The sequence below is a fragment of the Thunnus maccoyii genome, chromosome 9 (assembly GCF_910596095.1).
Source record: "Thunnus maccoyii chromosome 9, fThuMac1.1, whole genome shotgun sequence".
Lineage (NCBI taxonomy): Eukaryota > Metazoa > Chordata > Actinopteri > Scombriformes > Scombridae > Thunnus > Thunnus maccoyii.
In genome coordinates this window covers 23,268,934-23,294,133 of record NC_056541.1, presented here as the reverse complement: position 1 = coordinate 23,294,133, position 25,200 = coordinate 23,268,934, and the positions used below count along the sequence as shown (strand labels likewise).

The 25,200-nt window shown below is 40.1% G+C and overlaps 1 protein-coding gene across 9 annotated transcripts in view; it reads left to right on the top strand.

Annotated features, from left to right (window-relative positions):
* Nucleotides 1-25,200, top strand: part of trpm3 (transient receptor potential cation channel, subfamily M, member 3) — a 151,711-nt gene that overhangs the window by 13,507 nt on the left and 113,004 nt on the right. For 4 of the 9 annotated variants that reach the window (XM_042422294.1, XM_042422292.1, XM_042422300.1 and 1 more), the window contains exon 5: nt 1,872-3,263. The exons of the other annotated variants lie outside the window; for them this stretch is intronic. In XM_042422294.1, the coding sequence (XP_042278228.1) occupies nt 3,060-3,263 (204 nt within the window). In that variant the 5' untranslated portion in view covers nt 1,872-3,059. The remainder of the gene's footprint in view (nt 1-1,871; nt 3,264-25,200) is intronic. 9 annotated transcript variants of the gene reach the window in all.

The following is a 25,200-nucleotide window of genomic DNA, read 5'->3' as shown; positions in this document are numbered from 1 at the left end:
TATGTAAGTCTCTATCATCCAGTGGTAGCCCATGGTGTGGAACCGGTCATTTTATCCTCGAAATTTGGAAATACATGAATCGTATTTCATCTACTAAGTTACTACTTCTCTAGCATGAACAAACGTTGAGCTATCCACGGCCTCACACGTAAAAAAAAAAAAAAAAAACTGACGTGCAAAATGCCCTGGAGTTATGCAGTTAGCCATAATGCTGCTACAGGCAACTAGTTCCTGTGTTTACTTTCGCTGTCAGACACTTATCTGAGCCTGACAGTGGCAAAAACAAGTACTTTGACTGGCATAATTGCCCCCAAAGGATTACTTTGCAGCCTGTTTCGTGGCTGCCAGCTGAATCACTCGCTCAATACTGGACCCACTCCAAAAAATTTTGTCCGCATTAGTCATTTAGACCTAAAATGATGGGAAAATAGGGTCCAGGCTGAAAAATAACATCAGTCATTGCAGCTGCTTTGTGTATAGAAGCAGTCTTGAGTTTCAAACTGTCAAAACTTTAAATCGGTGAAAAACAGTTTAAAACACTCAAAGTATTTATAACTAGAGAAGCCTTTGCACATTGCTCTTTAAAGTCTAAGTAAGTTGAGCCATATTGCTTCATCTTTTCATCTGTTTCTATCTTATTTAGATGAAAATGAAGAGATGCATTTGTATTCAAGTGCAGCAAATAACCATAATGAAAACCTTGTGCAGAGGATAGACAAATTACAATAATAATATGTAATTATTATAGAGAGCACATGTCCTACAGATAGTGTATAATTACATGCAGCCTTTATTGATTAATCTACTGATTGTTCTTTCAATTCAGCAATTGTTTCACTCATAAAATGTCAGGGAATGGTGAAAAATACCATCTTAATTTCCTACAGCCTGAGTTGAAGTCTTCAAATGTCTTCCTGCTTTGTCCAACCAACAGCTCAAACCCCAAAGATATTCAGTGTACAATTACTTTAAACACATAAAAGCAAAATATATTATATATTATATAGGTGAAGCTGTAACCAGAGAATGGTTGGTATTTTTGCTTCAATTCCGTCGATCAGCTAACCGATTCATGGACTAATTGTTTCTGGTTGATCATCTGATCATGCCAAGGCTCTTCAGCAGGGCATTGCTCTTCTGCAGTCAATAAGATTAATGATGGCTGAATCCCATGTAGTTTTTTCCAGTTCCTGACCCTGCTATAGTTCACCAGTATGGCTTCCTGGGACCCCTGAACAGAACAGAGCCATCGTTAATGATATCAGTTCCACCTGTGCTTTTCACTGCTATGACAAGTCAAAAACGTCTGCTGTGGTAAAAGGTGTGTAGGGCTGACTTTAAATGTCCCTGTGATGTCATTCTGTGTTTGACAAAAACTTGTGATTGTGTGTTTTTACTCCCACTGTCTCACTCCTTCGTCCTACTCTCTCACTGTCACTTGTTCACTCGTATTCCTCTCATCCTTCAGGGAATTTCTGTCTTGCTTTTTTACTTTCCCTCTTCTTCACTGCTCAGTCAGGCACACACACACACACACACACACACACATATAAACCCACACTGGTGTGTAGTCCCAGGTGGTGAGTGGTTGCTGGGAGCGACGACAACAATGTCCCCGGTGTTCAGACACTGTCACCTCTTCTTACTTTGTCTCCCTGTCTCGATCCTGATATCTCACTTGTTCTCTCTCTGTCTGTCTCACTCCGTCTCTTTCGGTTTGTCCTCTCGTCCCAGAATCATTTTCTAATCTTCTAAGGCCAAATAAGAGTTTGAGGCATTGCAGATCCATGCATGAACAAGCATTTTTCTCACAATTGCACCTGAAGTAATTATTCAAATTCTCACCTTCTATCAATTCCACAACTCCACAGCGTTTCCAGCCTTTTTTTGCACATCTGAAGACTTTGAGTGAGAGGTGTGAGAGTTGAAGAAGAGGAAGAAGACCAGGACATTGAAAAAAGCAGAAAAGATCACGAGTTCCAGTTTCATTTGGCATCGCCCTTTCTTTAGTCTTCAATCGCGCCAGAGAGACCGAGGCTCAGGTGGCTTAACTCATGAACTGTGAACCATGCACATCAAAGAGGAAGAGGAGAAAGAAGGGGGGGGGGTGTACCCCGGACAGAAAAGAGGGAAAGACTGAGATTGTGAATGAAAGCTAAGGGGAGCAAGAGGATCAGGAGAGAGGGAGGAGATGGAGGTTTAGTGGCTGTGGGTATTCAAAGCACAGTTTTCACTGTGAGAGAGTGACTTACTGAACAGGGTGTCTGTCTCTGTGCCTCTCAGTCAGCTTAAAGCAGCGCTGCGCTATGCTCAACAGGAACCCCCCTCTTCGTTTTTCTTGCCTTTTCTTTTTTCCTCTCCACTTGTCTCGCTGTCTTTTGCTCTTTTTTTTTCCTGTTCTTCCTCAGACCACTGTGTGAGCTTCTTGTTATTATTTTGTCTCTGTCTTGAAGCCCCTTTTCACCCAGATCTCAATACCGTACACTCCAACCCCCTCCTCTTCCTCTCTCCCTCCCTCTCTCTTTCCCTTGCCTTGTTTCCCTGTTTCTCTCTCTCTCTTTCTCTCTCTCTCTCACTCTCTCACTCACTGTGAGGAGGGAAAACAGCATCAACGGCCGAGCCACAGTAACAGCACATGCAACAGGGTGCATACAGCACCTTCTGCTTCGCCACCTCTCCTCTCTGACTCTCATACCTCCCAGAGGAAGGCTTACAGAGAAGAAAAGAAGAGCACAGGAGTGCAGCCGTACTGGTGAAGATCTGCTGTCCCACGTCTTATGATCAAGAGATCAGAAGAGGGAGGGGGGGGAAAGTGAAAGAAACAGGTGCAAAGGAGTCGGAAATTTCTCTCGCACCATTTCCTGAGCTGAGAAGAAGACTTAAAGACAAAGTAGAGACACAAAGATTGGAAAAAGAAAAATAGACTAGTTCAGCTGGAAGCAGAGTTTAACATGAAGTGAAGATGCCACCTGTGGCTCTAGTTTGATTAAAGAACAGCCTCCTAGACTCAGTGTGGCTGCCCTACTTCCCACATCTCTTTGACCAAATTTTAACACCAAATGGCTTCCAAGAAGAAGTGGGCTGAGCGGAGGGAGTTGCGCAGGGAGCGGCCGTTCTCCACCCGGGATGATTCATCTGTTGCGTCCGGGACATCTGGGCCGGGGCGTCCCACCACCAAGGGACGTTTCTCAGAGTCGTGGAAAAGGCTCAGCTCCAGAGGGGGGTCTACCAAGAGGGGGGTGCTCAACTCTCAGCAGCCACCGGTAAGATGTTTCGAGGATACACAGGCCCCCTCTACATGCTTCCCCAAAGATTAATCAATGACCTGAGTGCTGGGAGGGAAATAGGACAGGAAAGGCTGCTGTTGAGATAGCACTTTGCCTGGGAGGTAGTTAAGCAGTGAGGGATTAGGAGGTAAATGGGGTGGAGGAATTTGGAAGACTTAACTTCTTGGTTAATTCACCAGTTTAGTAATGTGGATTTAAACATAAAAATCCATGTGTCCTCAGTAGATTATTCACTCTCCGTTGCCCCTTACTGATCTTTTTGAGTGATAGAAGGCACCTAGCTTTACCCAAAGTAAGTCTGTTTTTGCTGCTGTGCAGTTGTTTTCAGCTTTACACTGTCTCCCATCACCTGTTACCCTGGAAACCAAGTACTGTAGTTTATTTATATATAGTTTTCTTTAGTTGATATACTCTATATTGCAAACATTATTACATAAACCCACGAGATTATTTTTCATTTATATTTAAATGTGCTACATGTTTTTCATTTTCTAACTTCTGAGACACTGCTAAATAATGTCAGTATCAGTGGTGCTAGTTTCCTACTGGAGCACCACAACAGATTTTTTACCAAGGACATATGGGTGATTATGATGTTTGTGCTCCCTGTGCATAATGTGTGCACTGACCAATTGGCCAAGTTTGTCAAAAACCCACAGCACCCAGTAGATATTAAAAAAACAAGGCACAACTCCAGTGTGCAGTAATGATTCAACCTATGAAATGACCTACCTGGTGTCTGAGCCAAAACTGGACTGAAAAACAAAAACAAGATGACCTTGCACTGATTAAAGATGCATCCCATTTGCAAGTTAGTTATCATTTAAAGGACAACTGGTAGTTTTATTGCTTTATAATTCATGTGTAATTTATAGTGTTAGATGTTAACATCTCTATAGACTCTTAGGGATTTGCAAAAATACTTTTGTCACAGCATTTATAAAACTTAGTCTTGGTTAAATACTGGGGGGTAATGTTTGTTTGTTGGTTTTGTTGTCTCAAGTGACAATGCTGTGGAACATCAAAGCAATTATGTTTAAACGGAAGTGATGCCAATATCAAGCAATATAAGAATCTTGCTGATAATTATCCTCAAATAAACATAACCAGCTGCTAAGTGATAATTAAGCAACATTAATTAAATATCAACAGAACAACTGACAGCTGGGAGGCTTACAATAACTGTGCATGGTGCAAAATACCACTTGCAGACAATTTACAAAATGGAAGAGAAAGATGGATCTCTCAAAACTTGCAAACGATTTAACATGAGAAACTATTAGAAGTTATTAAGAAATTTGTGAAAAAGGAACCATTGACTATTTTGGAAACTGGTTGAACACATAAACTTAGACTCTTTATTCCTTCTTCTCCTTCTATCACTGACTTTTTTTTTGTTATTTCACTCCATCCCTCTCTCTGTGTGCCTCCTATGTCTGCCTCCAGGTACTAGGGTTCTTGTAGAGCTTCAAACGGGATGTGTATGTCCTTGGGCGGCATCTGTCAGGCAAGTGGAGGAAAAATTCTCCACAGTCATTTAGGCAATGATGATACTTCTCTGTGATATGGATCTGATGGATCTGGGGTCCCATCCACTCTATTTTTGAAATGTAGAACTTAACTGATGTTTACAGATCAAGGTCAGAGTAACTAAAGCTGGCTGCTAGCTGGTGCTCATGGACTATCACACTTCGCCAATCTGTGGGGTGATATTTGGCAGAGATATCTGAGCTGGGAGATGTGTGGGAGACAGAGATATGCACAGTTGGAGACACAAGATCCATTTCTGTGTTTTTTTTTTATTCAGTAGTTCTCCAGTAACCAGTGCTATTTTGTATTGCACACATAACAGTCTCAGAGGAAATGTTTTTTTAAGTAATACTTACTATGAGGTAGTGGGCTCTCAGCCAGTGTTGTCGCAGATGTAATTATGGACTCTGTGAATACAAAGACGTGTGTTTTTAAAAAACTGAATCAATATGTGCTTTTACAATAATGAGTGCTCGTGCTCCAGTCTGTGTCTCTAGCTGCATTTATGTTTTGCATGTGTGTGTGTGTGTATATGTGTGTGTGTCTGCCCTCTGGGATTTGTGTTGCTTGGATATGAACCACAGAGTGATACCACCATAACACCACTGCTAGTCTCAAATCATTAGACACTTTGAACCATTAGTCTATATAATGGCCAAATGGATCTATTTATGTGTGTTTGTTCATGTGTGTGTGTTATTGAGTGAAGGAGTCAATGATCCTCCGTGTATGACTGACTGAATGAGTAAGACAAAGAGTGAAGGATAGAAATAGGAAGAGAAAGTGAGCGAGTGACGCAGGATTACATAGACGCTTTGAGAATACAGTTCTCAGTGAAAGTGCTGATTGAGTGAGACGAGGCCAAGACAGATAGGGAGAGGAGCTTTAAGAGAAAAACACTGTGGATTTAAAGTTTATCTCTTGAAACGTGTATTTTACTGTAGAGGTATTAATCTATTTCTGTCAGACAAGTCACCTAGAGACATCTTCATGTACAGTACTTGCAAAACCATCAAATACAAAAATTAACTGTGATTCTAAGCTAATTTGAAATAATTTGATACTTTAAATTGTACATGAATTAAAGTTTATGGGTTTTGACTGGTAGCAGCTTAATAACAAGACAAGAGTCTCCAGCTTTGCTGGCAGCTCTGTGAGGTTGAACTTAGGTGTAGCAATCATATGAGCTAAATGCTAATGTCAGCATGCTCACAATGACAATGCTAACAGGCTAATGTTTACCAGTTTACCATGTTCCATCTTAGTGCAGTTTGTTAGCATGCTAACAGTCGCTAATTAGCAACAAACACAAAGTGCAGCTGTGGCTGATGGGAATGTGATTAGTTTTGCAGGTATTTGATCATAAACCAAAAATAAATAAATAAATAAATAAAAAGACCTGATGATGCACAAGATGAACAATTAAAAATCACCAAAGTCTGAACCAAATTTCATGGCAATACATCCAATAGCTGTTGAGACATTTCACAAAAAACAACAAATGTCAGCCTCAATGTGGTGCTGGAGGAATGATTAGGGGATCACAAAAGTCACAAGGATTTATCATCTTGAAACCAGGAATGTCTGTATCAAATGTCATGGCAGTCCATCCAATAGTTTTTGAGATATTTCATTCTGGACCAAAGTAGTAGCCTGACTTACAAACCGACATTGCTCCCAAGAGCCATAACACAGATTAGACCTCTGCTCAGGTTAATTTTGGGTGGAGCTATCAGTCTTACTCTATAGGTGCAGCAAATCCAATAGTGGAGTCAGGAAAATGTCAAACAAGTCTAATACATACAGATGTGAGTGGACCATGGATGTGTTGGGAGTTAAAGAACCAAATGCTTAAAAAATTGTGTTTGCTGTCCCAGTAACAGCAGTCAACACGACCCTTTTCATGGCAAGACATATGAACACATCTTATCAGGCAAAGCACAGATGTAACCAATGACCCTTACGAATGAAATTGTGACACTTAAATGGAGTGTAGTCGTTTAAATTTAATCGATTGCACCTATGATTTTCCTGCTATTACATATTGAAATTGTCTGCTGAGAAAATGGGATATGGTAATAATAAGTAATACATGGAGCAACTTTTTGGTCAGTCGCCAGAGATGCATTTTCACTGAAATGCTGTTTTCAACAATGTTATTTTGGCACATGACCTTGCGATTGAAATAGTTTATTGTCCCAGTTATTTCTTTTGCCAGAGGCGAGTAGGGGCCATGATGTAGTTGCTAACATTAATGTTTTTTTTCTCCATTTTGTGCTGACTGCTCCTGCAGGTAACATTAATGTCTTCTGTTACTTTGTTTGCCGCTTTCTTAAATGACTGCCACCGGTATATATCTTTTTTCATGGTGCATATTCTGCACACTGTCACTCTTTTGTTAAGATTTTCTGTTTTGTTTTTATGTAATCCTAAATTTCTCTAAATGTTGGATGTATAAGTCTTATTTGTATGTTGCACAAAGTGAAATCTGATGTTTTCCTCTGATGCGAATAACTCAGTATGTTTGTAATTGGAGGAAATAACAGGACATATGGGTTTCTCAGTCTCTCTCTTTTGACAGCCATATTGAGTCTTGACTCTTTCATCCATTTTGTAGTATTGGCTAATGTTGTTGAACCCTGCCTGACTCCGTCGCTTAAAAAGAACTTTATGGAGAACAATTTTGTGATAACACGCGCGTCTCAGTTTTAGTCATGCTTGTTTCTTTATTGCCATGTGGATGCCCTCCAGTTCATCAAGCCATCTGTGGATCATCGAGGCCGTCTGCTCAAAACAGCTATAGAAATCCCTCGTCCCTTTTACAGCAAGATGAAAATGTAACTGTGTGTGTGTGATGTCTTGTTTGTGTGTGTGTGTGTGTGTTTTTGTGTGCGTGTCTATGTGTGTATTTTCATGTGTGAACCAGTATGTCACGAGGATTGTCCCTTTGAGAATATCTCAATTTGAGATAGGATGGTAGTGTCAAAGCCCTTGCAGCTCACACCATCACCCTGATACTGTTTGGCTGTAATGAGCCTCATCTCATGTCACAGTGGGACCACAATAGTCTTGAAAACAGACATTTTTACCCACTGTGATCACCCCTGGCACCAGGGCACGACTTCAAAAGCTCCCATAGCCCATTTATCTCCCTTCCTCAGTGGTCTTTAGTCGCTTTGATTAGGCTCACTGGTGTTCGCTGTATGTTGCTTGAGATTTCCCTCATGTTAAGAAAAAGAAATAGCCAATTATCACATGAACTTTTATCCAAATGATTTTAAAAAGTTTATGATGAAACAAATGAAACTAAAACTATAATGTTAAAATGTCTTCTTCTAATGACTGCTTTATTATCCCACGATAATAATGGCATAACAGTAGATATGATGCAATAAAAAATACATTTAAAGACAGTCCATCTGTGCAACTGAAGAGTACACATACATAACAAATGGGAGGATAATGTTTTCACAAAGCAGGAATCAATCATGTACCATATTTACAGCATTGAAATGAAATGAAATGTAATCATTTTAGCTAAATTTTAGTTTTGCTTAACTAAAATAGGAAGTTATGCCGAACTGCGTAGAGCCTTTTAAATTGAAACACAGCAACTTGTACATGTGGGCCATCAATCAAATGTAAAACATCCAGAAGCTGGTCAGAGGCTGAACTGTCAAAAACAGAGAGTTAAAAAGGTGAGAGTAGATGTGCTCCAGTATCACGAGAGAGAGCATATTGCAATATTGCTGTCAGTAGCAATGACATCAAAAAAGATAATATTTGTTTATTTATTATGCTTCGATCTGAACTATTGTATCCAACCACGTTGATCTTGGACTACGCATTATTACTAAGTACGCTGTGACATACGTGTGGTGACTTAACAATATTCCCTCTTAATTGAATTTGTACATCTATCTAACCACTTAAACATGTCCACTGGACATTAAACTGTTGACTTTGCATCAATTACTGTTTGTCCTGCATCATGTTTGTTAATGTTTCTAACATTGTTAGGACACTTTGTTACTGCTCCAATATCATCGTAACGTGCGTCGCTCCTAAACGAAATCTTAACATTACACATTTTCAAATACAACAAGCTCTCTACCGGACCTCTGATCTCTCTTAATGCACAATACACATTTGCATGCTTATGTAATTTTAATGTTTCATGGCTTCAGTTTAAGAACAAGGGCTGATTCGGTTTTGTTATTGAAAATTCAATTCAGTTGTTCTTTTTGGATCTCTTGTTCCCCGAGGAGACAAAACTGAAAATGTGTGAATGCTTGTGTTGGATTCTCATTACAATGAACCCAAGTGTGATATTACTTCATGAGGCAGAGGTCGGAAAGAAGAAAAGATTTTTGTTGGTTCCTATGGAAACGATGCATGGTTCGGCGATTCATGTTGTATTTTGAGGGACGCTTTTAGAACAAAGATCAGTGGCAAGTTATCTCTGAGTTACAGTAAGAAATCTGGCATGTGCTTTTTTTTGCTGCTTGGTAGCATGAGCAACCAAATTATTATTTTTCAACACATTTTAGTTCAGAAACACTAATTTAGGTTTGGAGCCCAGTTGGATGCCTGCAAACAACTGTCTTTCCTTGATTAGGCTTGAATTTAAGCCATTTGATTTTAGCAGCAACACACATTTTCACAGTCGAAATCAAGTTTATTGGTATGCTCCCACAAACAAGGAAATCGTACATAATCTTCAACTAATTGATTAGTTGCACGGGGGGGGGGGGGGGGGGGGGGTTGTAATGGGACAGAGTGCACAGTAAACTCATCAGCCACACATTTCTCTGTTCTGTATTTCTCTGTTTTGTGTCTTCAGGTTGTGCTAACCCATTGTTGCTAACTTTGGAGCTAACCCCCTTCACTTTTCCAGCGTTTGGGGAAACGCATTTATTAACCGACACACTGTGGTCTGTACTGTACATCTACTGCCAGACTGACAACTTACTACTAACCTTTTCCTCTGCCCCGCTCGCATCCACCGTCACTTCACGTTTTGAATACACCCCCGTTTTCTCCTTATGAAAATAACACGGAGATTATTCGACCAATGAGAATTTAGTCGGACGAGAGCATATTGACCAACTAAGCGACCAGTCGACCAGCAGACTACAGCCCTAAAAAACACATACAGAAAGATGACATATAGCTGTTCCACCTCAGATGCAGCCAATCTTGTTTTCCTAAAAATTTCATGACATTAGGACCCAGTGAAGAGTGAGAAGAGTTCCTGGGGTTTGCCAGTTCTGACTGTTGAACCATAATAGTCAGCCAACTCACGTGGAGTCAATTATTATTTAAATGTAGAATACGTACAGCATTAGTGTTTGGCATCTAAGCTCTGACCCCGTCAGTCCCCACAAGGAAACATTAATCTCACACAGCAGGAAGTGGGGAGCGATGATACTAACTTCCCCCCCAGGAGATGATAGACTCAGAGCCTACAGGTGGATGCTGGGGTGGAGGCGGGGCTTTTGAAATGCTGTATGAACGGCAGCAATGGCAGCACACAAGCATGTGAGCTGTGTGGCAGCAGGCATGCAGCAAAGTGTGAGTGGAGCACTGACAGCTTACATATGCCGCCATGATTTTAAGGGTGCGTTGGATATAAGTTACAGTGAGGGGAGCAGCAGCTCGAGTTGGGCTGCCTGAACTAGCTCACAGACGTTGCTTCATAAATCTATAAAAGCTTAGCCTGTCTTTATTTGTAAGTAGCCCTCCAACATCTTTTATTGATAAGATACAATATCTGCTATATTGTATGTCTAGATTTTTTAGGGTTATCCATTAGACGGTATAGCAAAGGGAAAACGGATCATGAGGATCAGACATAAAACCCAACCTTTGGGAACCCCACACGAGGATGATGAGAAAAAGTTCTATGAGTAAGATACTATATGAGCTGAACCATAAACTCTGATTGATAATGTCAAAGATCACACTCAAAACTTTGAGATCTGCTGCCAGTTGTGATACTATCTAGTTTGCTGCTATCATGAGAGCAGTCTTTCAAATGTGTGCATTTCAAATGTAAGGACATTTGAATTACTGTACTAGACAGACCTGGGTCAACTCAGGTTTTCATCTACATCAGAAGTTTGAGACATTCCTGTAGCTGACTGACTGAAGACTGGGTTTTTGTGTTGAGTTTCATTATTTCTGGTGGTGCACACATTCAGAATTGTTGGAGATATTCAGAGTGTTTTGTTCCCACTTACTCATTAAGTAATTTGTTACTATTTATTTTAATGGGTGCAGCTTGTATATTGGTAGATAGAACTAACAGTCGAATGCTGTATCTTCAAGGAAACCAGCAGGATGAGCAATGAATGAGCAACAATTGAAGCTTGTGTGTTCACAGTGCAGTTCAAAAAGACATCATGTTACAAGTGGGAGGCTTTTAAAGATATTGGGCCTCTTGATTGAAAGAAGTGCTTTTTAGCTTGTGTGTTGACCGGGAAATGTTTGCTACACAGTCCATCACTACTGGCAACTTGTTTGCGGTGGTCTCATACCTCTGTGCTATTAAAAGTGCAACCACTGGTGCATTCAGAAAACATACAAAGCAACAGATTCGGCATTTAGTGAACTTGTTTAAGTAAATGTTTTGACTGAGAGACAAGGACGCTGTCCTCAAAACTGAAAACTTAGAACCACACAGCATTACAGGAAGTCATGCTGTATACTGTAAATAATAACCGCATGACAAGCACTCCCTCTGTCTCACTCCTCATGCAACACTGCAACACTTGCAGATACATTTTTCATCCAGAGGGACGCAGCAGGTGCAGAACATCTCTCATCTCAAGATACAATAAAAATGTCTTCTTAATATCCACATGTCATGTCAAATGCTGTGATACTGTGTTGAAGAAATTATGAAACTTTCTCTCACAACTGGCTGGGGCAACACCACTCATGGTGCAAAGTACAAAACAATGTGATTTGTGTGATACTGGTTCCAAATTAGATGTAGTAACATAATTTCCCATCATCATGTAAAATTTACTCAATGTGTTATTTTTGCAAGAATTCGGTTTTACAGGATTAATTTTACCTCTATATCTCCTTCTCTGTTCTTTCTCTCATAAGGACATAAAGTGTCATCTTCTTTTCCATACTCAGTACAGACTCAGATTTAGTTCCACTCCATTGTCTCATGAATTATGTCTTGTCTGCAAGTGAGAAAGTAGAAGCAAAACAGAACTCCTTGAGTGCTTTCCCAACCAGTATCTTCTCCACACATCTCTCTCTCTTGACAAACCAAATATAATCAGAACAAACAGACAGGAGTGAAGCACTGGTGGCAACTCTGCTTTCATCTAGTTTCATGCAAAATATGGTCTGTCTCTCACCTACTCCAAAAAAAACAACTTTCACAGCCGTAGCATCACGCAGAGTTCCCCAGGTAGTGTCTTTTGGCAGCAGGCATAATAAGTCGGCGTGGTTCTTTTGTGAAGGCAGTATGATATGAGAATAAAAAGTTGAATTCAGTTGATTGACTCTTTGAGTGAGGTTAGGTCTCTACCCTGCAGCTCTGCTTTTTCTTTACTGTGGTGAAGTTGATGTGCAGCAGCCTGGATTCATACTTGTGAATCTTAGAGCTGCCTGAAATGTGAATTTTGGAGCTTAGCCATGGTCCTTTGTCTTTTTATTATTTGTTTCTTCAACCATTGTCCGTCTTACTGTAGATATAATATAGTTCCCCAGAAGACCAGGAATAAAACTGTCAAGCTTGTGAAAAATATATTTTAGAATTTTATTTAAAAACGTTTGCTGACACGTAGCTTTCCCCTACTGTGAAAGACTATGAATCAAGAAACCATTGAACTCACCATCATTTTTAAAAAACAAAAAACAAAACAGAACGTTACATTGTGTGAGATCTCAGCTTTATTAGAAAGAGAGATCAACAATATCTAGTTAGCTGATATACGTGGGTGATGTGGCTAATCATTGCAAGTTAATGCTAAAACCAAGTGTGAAGAAAGTACAGTACAGATGGTCTGGTAATGGCATTTGCTTTTATTGCCTCAGTAAAACTTTGTGTTCTCTCTATTTATCAGGTTTTCTGCTCTCTTAACACATGTTAGAGCATGCGGAGCTCGTAACCTTTCCATTTTCGTAGCAGCTTTCTTACTTTCTCTGTGTCAGCCACAGTGCACACTGCTACACCACTAATTGGCTACTTTTTGCCTGTCTGTTGGCAGCGGCTCTCACAGCATAAAAGCTGTTGTGCAACACTCAGTGCACATGATTGGAGAAGATGCACCAGGGTTACGGCTCACTTGCTATTACCAGACGACTGCAGACTACAGATTCTTCTGCCTCTGAAAAAAATAGATAAATCAACTGTGAGAGTAACCATTTAAAGGGCAAAAACTGAAGTCAGTAAATCTCTGGACAAAATATTCCCCAAAGCGTAGGACAGGCTACCATTTGTACTTACTGTAAGTTTTGATTTGTTACGTCCTTTGGGAAGATATCTGTTCACACCACAAATAGTATGAATTTGCAAATCACTTGCCTCTCATGGTCTTGCTTAAAGGTATTGTTCAACATTTATTCCCTTTCTTGCTCAGAGTTAGATAAGAACACTGATTCCACTCATGTCTGAGAGGGGTATCAATCCTCCCATCTAACACTCAGCTATAAAGCAAACACATGTCTTTCCAAACTGTTGAATATTCCTGTCATTGGACTCCCTCCTCCTGAATGTCACTGACACAGGAGAGCTACAGTATATGAAGTTTTATCTAGTAAAGGTTATTTTAAAATAGATATTAACAGTATTAGACATCATGCTCTTTTCATGCTCTACATAATCAACAACGCGGGTGGATAATAGAACCTGCGGCCTATTTGTAAATCATTAGCCTATAGTGATACACCTCATACTAATTAATGAGAATTTAAGTAGCGAAGAGAAGGGAAGAGGAAAGATGAGAGAACCATCTGGAGAAAGGCTAGGGAGCGACAGATGGACAGAGACAGATGTGTGAAAATGCGAACACATCAATCCTCACACTGCCCTGTAACCACAGTACCAAATAAATCAGGGACCACCAGCAGCAAAAAGGCAAAATGCCAGAATGTTCTTTTTCTTCCATTTGGGAGTTGCGCTGAGTCTCACTGAAAGTTTGGCACATCTCAGTAATTGGTCTCTCTCTCAGTAACTGTCATCCCACGCCCGAGACTTTCATCTGACTTTCTGTTAGCACGCCGGTGGGGCTGAGTCATAAGAAACCTGAGGCTGGGCTGCTGGCATGCCAACACAGCTAAGTCCTTAACATTTAATCTGCTTAACACACGTTTCAGTTGCAGACCGGTAGTACAAATAAGCTGGTTATGTGATGGCAGTGATGGTGTGTGTGTGTGTGTGTGTGTGTGTGTGTGTGTGTGTGTGTGTGTGTGTGTGTGTGTGTGTGTGTGTGTGTGTGTGTGTGTGTGTGTGTGTGTGTGTGTGTGTGTGTGTGTGTGGAGGGTGTTGACTGACATCCGTAGCAACAGTAACTTGGAAACAGCCTGAAGTATCATGTAGAGTTTGTTTAAGCAGTGAACGCGGTGGGAGGTGTTAGAAGGTGGGAGAACGTGCTGAGGAGACAAAGCATCTTTTGGGAGAACGAAAGCGCTTTGTATGTGATTGTGTGTGTGTATATGTGTGTGTGTGTGTGTGTGTGTATGTGAGACAGGGGAGGAGAGTTAGTGTGTGATACAGATGGAGCTTTAAGAGTGAGAGGAATAAGTAGGCATGGTAATTTTTGAGACATCTAAGAGTGTTACAAATGAAAGTGGAACATTTTATTTCTTCCTCTCTATATATTTTACACACACAAACACATTATAGGGTGTGGCACAGACCTTTTTTTGTCGTCACACTAAAGAGATCTTTCCTTTAGATACCATTCAGAGAGGTGATGTGGATGTTGAACTTTTCAAGCTGAGGGACTAAAAAGGGCAAAATGAACTCTGGCCATGAAAAAGGAAAAGGGAGGGAAAAGGAAAGCAGGAAGACGGGGCTCGATAAGGTCGTATGGCTAATTTCGTTGCTGTGGCAATGATTCCTCAACTCACCTAGCTGACGTAATGACCACAGTTGACCTGACAGACATTATCATTGTGTGTGTGTTTGTGTGTGTGAGAGAGAGAGATTATGTGTGAAGGAAACATGGATGGAAGGAGCATTTTGACCTTAAAAATACTCCAGTTGATTCAAAGTCTGTGTGTGTGTGTGTGTGTGTGTGTGTGTGTGTGTGTGTGTGTGTGTGTGTGTGTGCCATAGCCTGCCTAGTTCCACTGAACTACTAAAGTTTGCCTGCACCGTCTGCCTTTATCTGGTTACATAGCTAAAAATAGAAAAAAGAAGCTGGTAGTTTTAGATAAAATACCACATCCTACGCCATCAAGGGGTCGTCATTTTCCCCGTATTCTTGAAAATGCCATGCAGACAAAATGCATGCATGGGTGTCTGAAAACATATGATCCATCTTCATCAGGTTCATAGATTTAACTGGGCTTTTATTTATCATTTCCTCATTCTCTCTGATTCATTTTACCAATCTGCAGATCCATTCATCCCCCTCTCTCTCTTTTCTCCATGTGACTTAAGAGAGAGAGAGAGGTATTATGACAGCTCTATAATCCATTCTCTCTGCAAGACGTTTGGATAATTTGTCGAATTGAGCTGTAAAAATAACATTGCAAAGGGGCTAAAGAATTGAATTAAGAAGCTCTTTTTCATTCAATTGCTGTGATTGAAATGTGCTATTGTACTTAAGTTAGCTCTACCACTGTACACTTTGTGCTCATTTCCTTCCAGGCCAGTGCACTAATTCTGAGTGGCAGGAATAAATAGAAGTGAAATCACTTGTATGTGCACATTTTCACGCCAAAGTGAAAGAAACAGTGAAATCCACTCGACCTGGAGAGCCGGATTATAAAAACTAGGGGTCTACTCCACAGCTGTTTGGATGACAAACACACACACACACACACACACACACACACACAAACACACAAACATGAATGAATAGAGGAAGTCAAAAACCAGCCTGAAATGTTTTATTACTGAAATAAATGACCAGAAATGATATAGCGTTTAAAGATTCCAAAATGACTAAAATAATTATTCAGAGGCACTCGTGTTCATGAGCACCAGGGCGTCACAGAGTAAACACATATTCGTAAGGGGCACGATGACTTACCAAAGTAATATAGAGCCTCTTACAAAGGAACATGATTTGAGTTGCTCCCCTTATGGATTTGTCAGATTACTGGCATGGGTCCTGATCAAAGCTTTTTTTAAACCCTCCTCTAAGCAGCCTCGCTCTGAATTCCTTCTGCTAATTTATCCTCACTCAGACGGAGGAGGAGAGCAAAAGACGAAGAAGAGAGACACTCAGGCAGAGACTTTTTTTTTTAGAGATGCTCAGTCATGCTTCAACCCAAACAGCTTCCATTAGACAGCTCACATTAGATTACAGATTTTTAATGCAGAAAGCAATGACAAGTCTTAGTGTTTCATTTCCCTCACTCCTTTCAGAGAAATCTTTAGCTTTCGGTGCTATATGTGATCAGTGCTTGAATATGAGCGTTCTATACTAGCCGCAGTTAACTTTTTTTAACCCCGACACTTCAGTATTGAGCCTCGGTATTAAAGGTTTTCCCCAGGGAATCATTTAGTGAAGACGTTAAGCCCTGCTGCAAATACGTTGATGCAAACAAAACAACATGAGTTACTGAAACAAGGCCAGCTGGTCAGTACGAACTTGAAACTAACTTCAACTCGAAGCAGACATGTTGTCCAGCTGGTAATTAACTTCAACCTGATGTCTGAACGGCACCACAGCTGTCAGTCTTTCCCGTTAGGGCTGTTTCCCTCTCTTTTCCCCGACTTTTAAAAATACAGAGGCTTGTCTTTTCCCTGACATTTTGACACGCCGCTCTGCCTAATTACTGCTAAGCGAACGTACCGTACATGGTGATCAGTCAATCATTGTCACCTGCTGAGCTGAACCAGGCAGATCCTGACACATCTTACTGTACAGTAGCTGACAGTTTAAACCACTCACTCATTAAATATGTGGGCTTCATGGTGTGATGTGGCGGCTCCATGAAGCTACATATTAAATCTCAGAAAAGGGTCATTTCTGTGGGAAACCCTTGCCATGCCAACATTGTCGATATTTCATTCAGCATTCAGTCTCTGTTTACTCCTGGACCTCCTCAAACCTGCTGCCAAACCTGGAATCAGGAAACCCCATAACAGCGAGCTCTGTCTTTTTTTATGTAAATGGAGATATTCTTATTTATGTAAATTTAGACATTTTTGAATAGTGATCTGTTGATCTGAAAGCTGTGTTGCACACTGTCTTTGAACTGCAGCTTTGAAGCTCTTGTGTCTGATGCCATGAGTTCTGGGCTTTTGAGGCTAAGCGTATCCTCGTATGTATTTCCTGGTGTGGCGGTGTGGCAATAATAATTGCCATAAAAGCCATTATCAGGGGCCCTGCGGCCACTGGACTGTGGGTCTGGCTTTATTACACCAAGCCGCAAGACGGTAATTACACTATGTCTACGTTGCTACGGCAACGTGGAAGTTCTCAACGGCTAATGTAGAATTTATGTCAGGGGAGTGTGGCATTTTGTTTCCATACACTGTATTGCAGGTAAGCATTCAGCATGTGTGTGTAGCTGTACGTTTTGTGTGTTTGTGTGTTGCCTTCTCAAGACAGAGAGACAAAATGGAGGAAGTTGACCCATTAGTTGTACTATCAGCTATTTCACCTCACTGGTTCCATCCACACAACTGAGCACTGACATCTGTTTTTTTTTTTTTTTTTTTTAGGACAACCTGAAACACAAGCTATGTCAAACACTCAGTATCCAGTAGCTTTCAGACACAGCTAGCCTGAACTAGCCTGATCCGAACCCTGCCTTCTAGCCACAGGGAAATTATCTCATTAAAATTGCAGGAGCCTTATGGCTTGTGCTTGTCTTATATAAGCTAACATTGGCATGTTTTACATAGTAAAGTCGGCCTTTTCTAAAAGTAGAAATGTGATGAATAAAATGACAAATTATTCTTTCCCCTATCCTCTGAAAGTCATCTAGTTTTTCCATGATAGTTTCAGTGAAAGTTTTTCAAGTTGATCCTGGATTGAATTAATGAATCAGAAGTCTAAAGCCACACAGAGGGCTGGAGAAGGAGGCTTTAGGTTTAAAGACGGCAGTCTACTCTGCGGTATTGGAGTGAAATGAGAGACTGTTCATTATAGTGGCTTCTGACACTAAGCCATGTCTGCATTGCTCTGTTGACTCAGAAGATTAGATCGGCAAGCACTAAAGCTAATCTGGCATTTATAGATTTCTGTGTGTGCATGTGTGTGTGTGTGTGCGCTGAGCTGACAGGGACTTTGAGGTTTCAGGTATTGCCATATGGGCACTGCACTGATCTCCTGTCTCCAGAGAGGGAGAGATAATGTTATTCTAAAGGACGGGTGGCACTACCATATTGCCTCTTTTATGAAATGACTGTGCTGATGAATCTCTGACTCAAACAGAGGTACTTGTATGAAGGTGATTTCCATTTTCTTCTTCTACTGACTGTTTGTTCTGTATTTGCTAAGAAATTGTCCAAACTACTATGTAAGACTGAGGCAAACTGTGGATGAAACTGCTCTCGCATGCATGATATCACACTGATGCATCACAGACTGGACTGTGGCCAAAAGTAGAGATTTTTTTTAAAGCCACCAAGAAAATTTAGAACAGAGGTAATCAAACAATTACAATAAAACAGAGGAAAACATACAGGCTTGGATAGATTAAGTAAAGGAATACAATAAAGATAATGCAATCAACTGAATAAAATAATGCCACAATTATTATTAATTAAAACATAGTTATAAGATGAATTTTTGCTGTTATAATGAACTTACTGGTTTCATATCTGACATTTATCGTCAAGATCTTGATTTATTTTTTTAAACTTTTTAGTCAGACCTCCAAAACAGCCACAGCACTGAACTTCACTTCTGATAGTTTAAAATGACCCCTCAATGAAGGCTGATAATGGAGGCCGCTCTCTGCTCATCGTACCAGCCATAAGGTATTTTGATAAGCAAACTCCAGCAGTGGGTTGACATGTCGGCCACAGCTTGCAGTGGTTTTCTTTCTACCTAGCGAATTTCTGTCTCCTTGAGGGACGATGTCTCCACCAGAGCCTATATAACTTCTGAAGTACCTGAGGTGTTAATTTTAGGCACTGATCTTATTGATGTTATATATGACTCTCCTGAGGCACATTATACGTAGACATTGCTTTATCTTCCATAGTAAAGCTGTTGCCTCTTGGGTATATCTTCCTGTCAAGCCCAGCAGCAGGACTCACCTGTCCTGCTCAGTTAACTGCCTAGTAGATGTGAAAGACCTGCAGCTTGTTTGTTTTATAGTTGATTTTAATATTTCATTAAATACTTTTAAGGAACTTCATGGCCTGAGACCTTTACCAACCTTCTAACATCCTCAGACCGGACGGGAACATGTTGACAAGATTTAGGGGGACTTTTTAAGGTAACCTGGCTCTGAAAACTGCCCGAGTATCTCCGACTGGCCAATTCACTATTTCCTTATAAATTGCTTCTTATCGAGTAGCCTCTCAATTTGATCATCCTGTTATAGACAATAATAATCTTGTGAGATCAAGGTGGCTCTGTTTTTCAGTGCCAGGTTCTTAACTGACTGCCAAAGGTCAGTGTTCAATGGTGTTCCCTTAATTCTACTGCCAACTGGCTCTGAGGTTTTAAAAAGCAGCAGACGCCAGCAGGTGCACACTCACCAGCTTCTCCAAAAGACAGAGAACTGTTGCTTTCTGGCCGTCCCAAACTAGAAATATGGCACCCCAAATACAATTAGGGGGGTGCTACCAAGGGCAGACTGTACATCCTTTTTATATCTAATATAAATTTCAGGAGACACTCTCGCTTGTGTGTATTGATGCACATAAAAGTATATTAGAAGACAATATTTCTGCACTGGCTGCAACTACAGTAACGTGCAGCACAGCAAAATGTTTTGCATCACTATAGTGTGTCTCCTATATTAAAAGACTTGCAATCAGTTAGTCATATCTGGGAATGTTTACATGCACACTGTACTGCCACCACTGCAAATACAATGAGATGGGCAACAATGTGGCCACTTACACAATCACATAAACTGAGAGTTCAGTATAATCTGAAAATATTCATTTTGATTGTCTACAGAAAATGGGTTTAGTTGTTTTGTTTATAGAAAAAGTATTTCAAGGTCTCAGCTCAGGCTGCAACCTGAGAGCTCCTGTACTTAGAATCTGTGCAGAATCACTCAGCAGAAATAGACCATGTACCTATTTAGTTAGATCCCAGTGCCTTATCAGAAGATTTGATTATTCAAGGCTTTTTGACCTTACATGCAGCCCATCCCTTGAAATTAAGAGTCAAAAGATCTGATCTGCTTAAAGGTAAGGATAATTGTATTTGCAAGAAATGCCTGTTAATCTAACCCAGTAGAAATTCTGATTATCTGATTAAAATTTGTGTTTTGATATGGTTTTATTATTAAATTGTGTCCTGAGAGCAACACAAGTGCAGTTTCATGCTGCTGCACTATTACTGTGTTTTCATCATCATTAAAACAGCCTGCACCTAAACCAAAGAGTACGTGTGATTCACACTATGTAACGACTCATTAGTGCTAGTGCTTTCTCCTCTTTACATTTATGCTGCTAACCGGCTTAATGAGGCTCCAGATATCAAACTTGATTTTGTTTCAGAATATCCATTGTCTTAGATATACCATGAATTGCCCTGGCGGACACTTAATGTTGTTGTTAAATCTAAATAAAGCACAAACAATCTCTTTCCCAGCCTCATTTCCATTCAGAGATTTAGATGGAAAACTTAATGTGAGAGCTTTAGCCACTTTAACTGTTTTAAATGCAGTCAACATTATGCAAAAGAGCAACTCAGAGCCTAATTAATGAGCCTGGCACTAGTTATTTTAAATGGTTGTGTCCCTTAATTTCTCTCTCTGCCCTCTGCTTCCATCTTCTCTCTTTCGTTTCTCCCAAAGTCCATTCCCCCCCATCTTCTTCATTTTTGCTTTGAGTCTCTTTTCTTTATAAATCTTCCTCTAAATCTGCCCCCTCTGTCAGTATCAGGCTGGTGTGTCTCAGCGGGACTGCATGGATGTTCTCTTGTCATGGTTCTTTATCACACTTCTCTGCTTCATTGGACAGAAGATCGAAAGCCTAAGAACTCTTCCCCAAGTGCAATTCCTGAGGAACTTGTAGCTTAACACCAGACATTTTAGAGCCGGACCTCACATTTTATTTATTTTTAATCATTTAAGGATTTTAGACTCTTACAGGGGATTTACAGTAATATAGACTATTTTAATCCTGCTTGCATAGGTTTGCAGCTCTCTGTTGTTTAGTGTGAACTTCCAAAAGAACTTAAAACACTGCACCGGTTTGTTCATCCACTGGGACTGTATTAGAGTGCCATTGAAAGCAAGCTACTGTATAGTCAGTCAGAACTGAGCAGTATAACAGAAATAAATGGCAAAGTAGGTTTCAGGTTAAAACTTGACAGTAATGCTCATACAAACACACACAAACACTTAGCTGGACTAATTGCCACTGTCTCCAGGATTCATTTTACATTCTGTTTGCAGCTCTTGCTGTGTTGATGCTTTAGGTAAACCGTGAGTCAGCACAGAGGGTTTAACTAATACATCAGAGGCCCAGTGTTAATTTAGGTGTTGCTGGCGTGCTTCAAGTACCACATACCAAAAAATACTGCTGTTAAGTAACCAATTTAGTACTGATGCTGCAAATTAGTAGCTTTTTCATATACTTTCTTGTACTATATTATAAAACCAGTACTTCTTCATTTCATTAGATTTCTGCTCAAGTGTTACAATTACATTTTACATTCATATTCCATATTACATTGATGGTTGCCATTAAATCTTTAAATTACAGACTGGTTAGCGGGGTAAGTTGTTATTGCTTATTCATAATACATTATTTCATTTTTCTTTCATTTTTTTCTAGAAAAAAAAACAGCTAATGAAAGACCACACATTAAAACAATAGTGTGCCAGTTCACCCTTGTTGCTTTTAACCCAACAACTGAACTATGGACAAAGTAAATTGTTTGTAGATGTTTTATTTGAATCTATGCATACAGTTCACAGGCTAAGTGGTACTTTACCACAAAATGATTCCTTCTCTAAGGACTGCCAGTAGTCCTTGTACATTATTCATTGCCATTTACATGGACGGAGTTCCCATAATTGCATCACGCTGTGTGCTGTTTGTGCCTTTCTCAGTTCTGGGGCAGTTTAAAGATGCTTTTCAACAACAGATGAACATGCACGAGTGCACAACCACACAAACACACTCCTGTTGTTACATACAAATAAATGCAGGGATACAAAGTGCATGTAGCTACACAGAGTGTACACACACTTTAGTATAAGTGCCTTATCTCTTGTGAACCCTGTTTTGATTCTCAAACAGTCAAACTTGTTGTGTTGCTAAAAGAGTTAGATATAAGTTTGCTTCCATTTGGTATATGACATGATTTTAAATAGAGAGTTAACATTCTATTGTTCATACTAAGCATTTAATGAAAGCTGAATTAATTTGTTAACTTGTCTGATTGTCTGTCACCTGATAGTTGAGACTGAACACTAGCCTAATCCAGTGTAACCTGAAATCAGTCAGCATGGTAAACTATAAACATGCCACGTTGTTTTTTTTCCTGTTGGTGATACTGTATGTAAATGAACAGATGCATTTTATTTGGTTTTGGTAAATATAAGTTAGTGTCTCTTTATTCTACTGCACAAATGTCGTCTTGAGATATATTTGTGATTTAACTACTTTCTGATATGGAAAAAGTCAAATGCCACATAAATAATTCCTACTGCAGAGAAAAGAGGATTGACTCTTGCTGTTTCTTTGTCAGACTACCTCACAGCATGAAATAATATGTGCTCAACTTAAGGCTGAATTTTTCTGGAGGGAAGAATGACCAAGTTCTCCCTCTTTTCACCACTCCAAACTTTCATCATTATATTTTATTTCTCTTTTCTCCTCTACTTCCGCTCATTTTTTGTTTCAGTCTCATTTATCTTATCTCTCATCCATTGTCTAACAAACCGTTAATCTTCTGTATTCATTATTTTCTTCAGCTTACCATTCTTGTTGCTTACTTATTCTGAATGTGTTTCACAGATATACCTTCACATGTCCGTATCTACCTGCCCTCAATCTTACTCATCCACCTGCCTGCACAGGCTCCTATCTAACTCTCTGCCTGTCCTTTTACCTCCTTCCATCCTCTTGCATCTAATCAACTGTATCTTTTCCCGAATGTCATATGTGTGTCTCTCACCAAACCTTAAAGTCTTGGCCCAGCAGGAATGATAGACAGACATTAATATCAAGAGGTAGACAGAGATCTAACACAGAGCAGGTGTAATAGAAAGAGGGAAATAAGGGCCGCTAGTTTTAGGGTAATGAATTGACGCCGATAACACCATAGTGATTATTTTCCTACTCAGGTGATAACAGAATCTCCTGTTAAGGCTTTATGTTAATGCCACATAAGATAGGTGCACTCCTGCTTTACTATAAATCTATAACAAGTTTTGCATGTAATCATCACAAGTATTTCCTTATTTTTTAAAAAGATATTAAACCTTTGATTCCCTCAGATGAGGCTGTGAATTTACATGAATTTGATTTCTCAGGTAAATGTGTTTTCTCAAGATTAATGGATCTCAATAGCAAACTAAAACTTTACTGATCCAAAACAACAGCATGTTCAGCTCTTATAAAGGAGATAGGTAGTTGAAGTGGCTGGTAGATGGACAACCTCTTCAGGTCATTATTTTTAATTAGTGCCGGTGTCTCTCACCGCTTGCTTAACTTCATCACGCTGCTGTTTGTCAACAGCTGCTTGCACCTGCCAATAACATTTAGCGGTACTGTCAGAGGCCTGAATGTCAGAGATGAAAAATGTGGACCTGGTTTCAGGAAGATACTCTGTGTTACATCTTGTGGGACACAAGTAAAACATTTTAGTTTATAAGGGCAAAAGCTTGTTACTGATGTTTAATGCTTCACAGGCATAGTAATGCAGCTCTCACAACTCGTATACTGGATGATAATGAATGATGGTGAGTAGCTGAGAGTGAGTGGCAAAAAAAAAAAAAAAAAAATGCGGAGAAAACAACACAATTTGAGAGCTATAGTGTGTGTATATGTGTGCGCTTGTGGTTCCATCCCGCAGGCTAATAATCATTGCCTCTCTCCAGATGGAGGAGTGTACCCGACTCAGCGGAGGTCTTCCTGCTTCCTCAGGGCAGAAGTAGGGGGTAGTAATGTGTGAGTGTGTGTGCATATGTGTGTTTGAGTGCATATGGAGGGAGGTATTGAACTGTCACTTACCGAGAATCCTCCAGGGGACGAACATCACGCAGAGAAGACGGAGAGGAAACCAAATTAGATAGAGGTTTTTGGCACCATCCATCCACAACAGACAACTTTGTTATCACATACCTTCACTCTCTTGTTTTAGTGAAAAACTGACAGCGACCTTGTCCGTGTGTAACACCGGTCGTTTGGTGGATGCAGTCATCCGCAGCGCACAGTACCCATAAGTCCTTACCTTTTTCCACCATGACTGACCAGAGGAAACTGAACTAATCATAGAGAAAGTATTACAGTACGACAACAAGGGACATCCTGTTCTTGTCAGTTTGCCTAAGATGGTTTCCCTGCAGCAAATGTCATCACAGTTAGTGTATATTAACTGTTCTGAGTTACGGGGATTGCTCTCTAAGAGCTCTCTAAGGGGAATCTAAGGGGTTGCTTTTCTGTGCATACAAAACCTTCAGTTCAAACAAAACATGCTGAGGAACAGTAACGAGCATCTTGGCACATAAATAATTCAGCAAAGACTTTACAGGCAAAGTTGTCTCGATGGATCCTCACGTAGATGCCAAGTTTAAAGGCACCTGCGCTAGCGTACTCTTCTCACAGAATGAGTGGCGTTACTGTATATGTTTATCTTTCTATATTGTTGAATGGTTTGTCACAGCATAGTCCATGTGCAGGCACTTGTAGACACAGTGCACACTTATTTTCCTTCTCTTTTCTCTTTATTGACAATATTGCAAGGACTTTAAATGTTGTATGTATGTATAAGACAATAATATTCAGTGTATCTCTTTCATTCACTCTTTTTTTCCCCACACAAACACCAGTGGAGAGGATTCACGTTTTCAATGAGCGAGCGGCTTC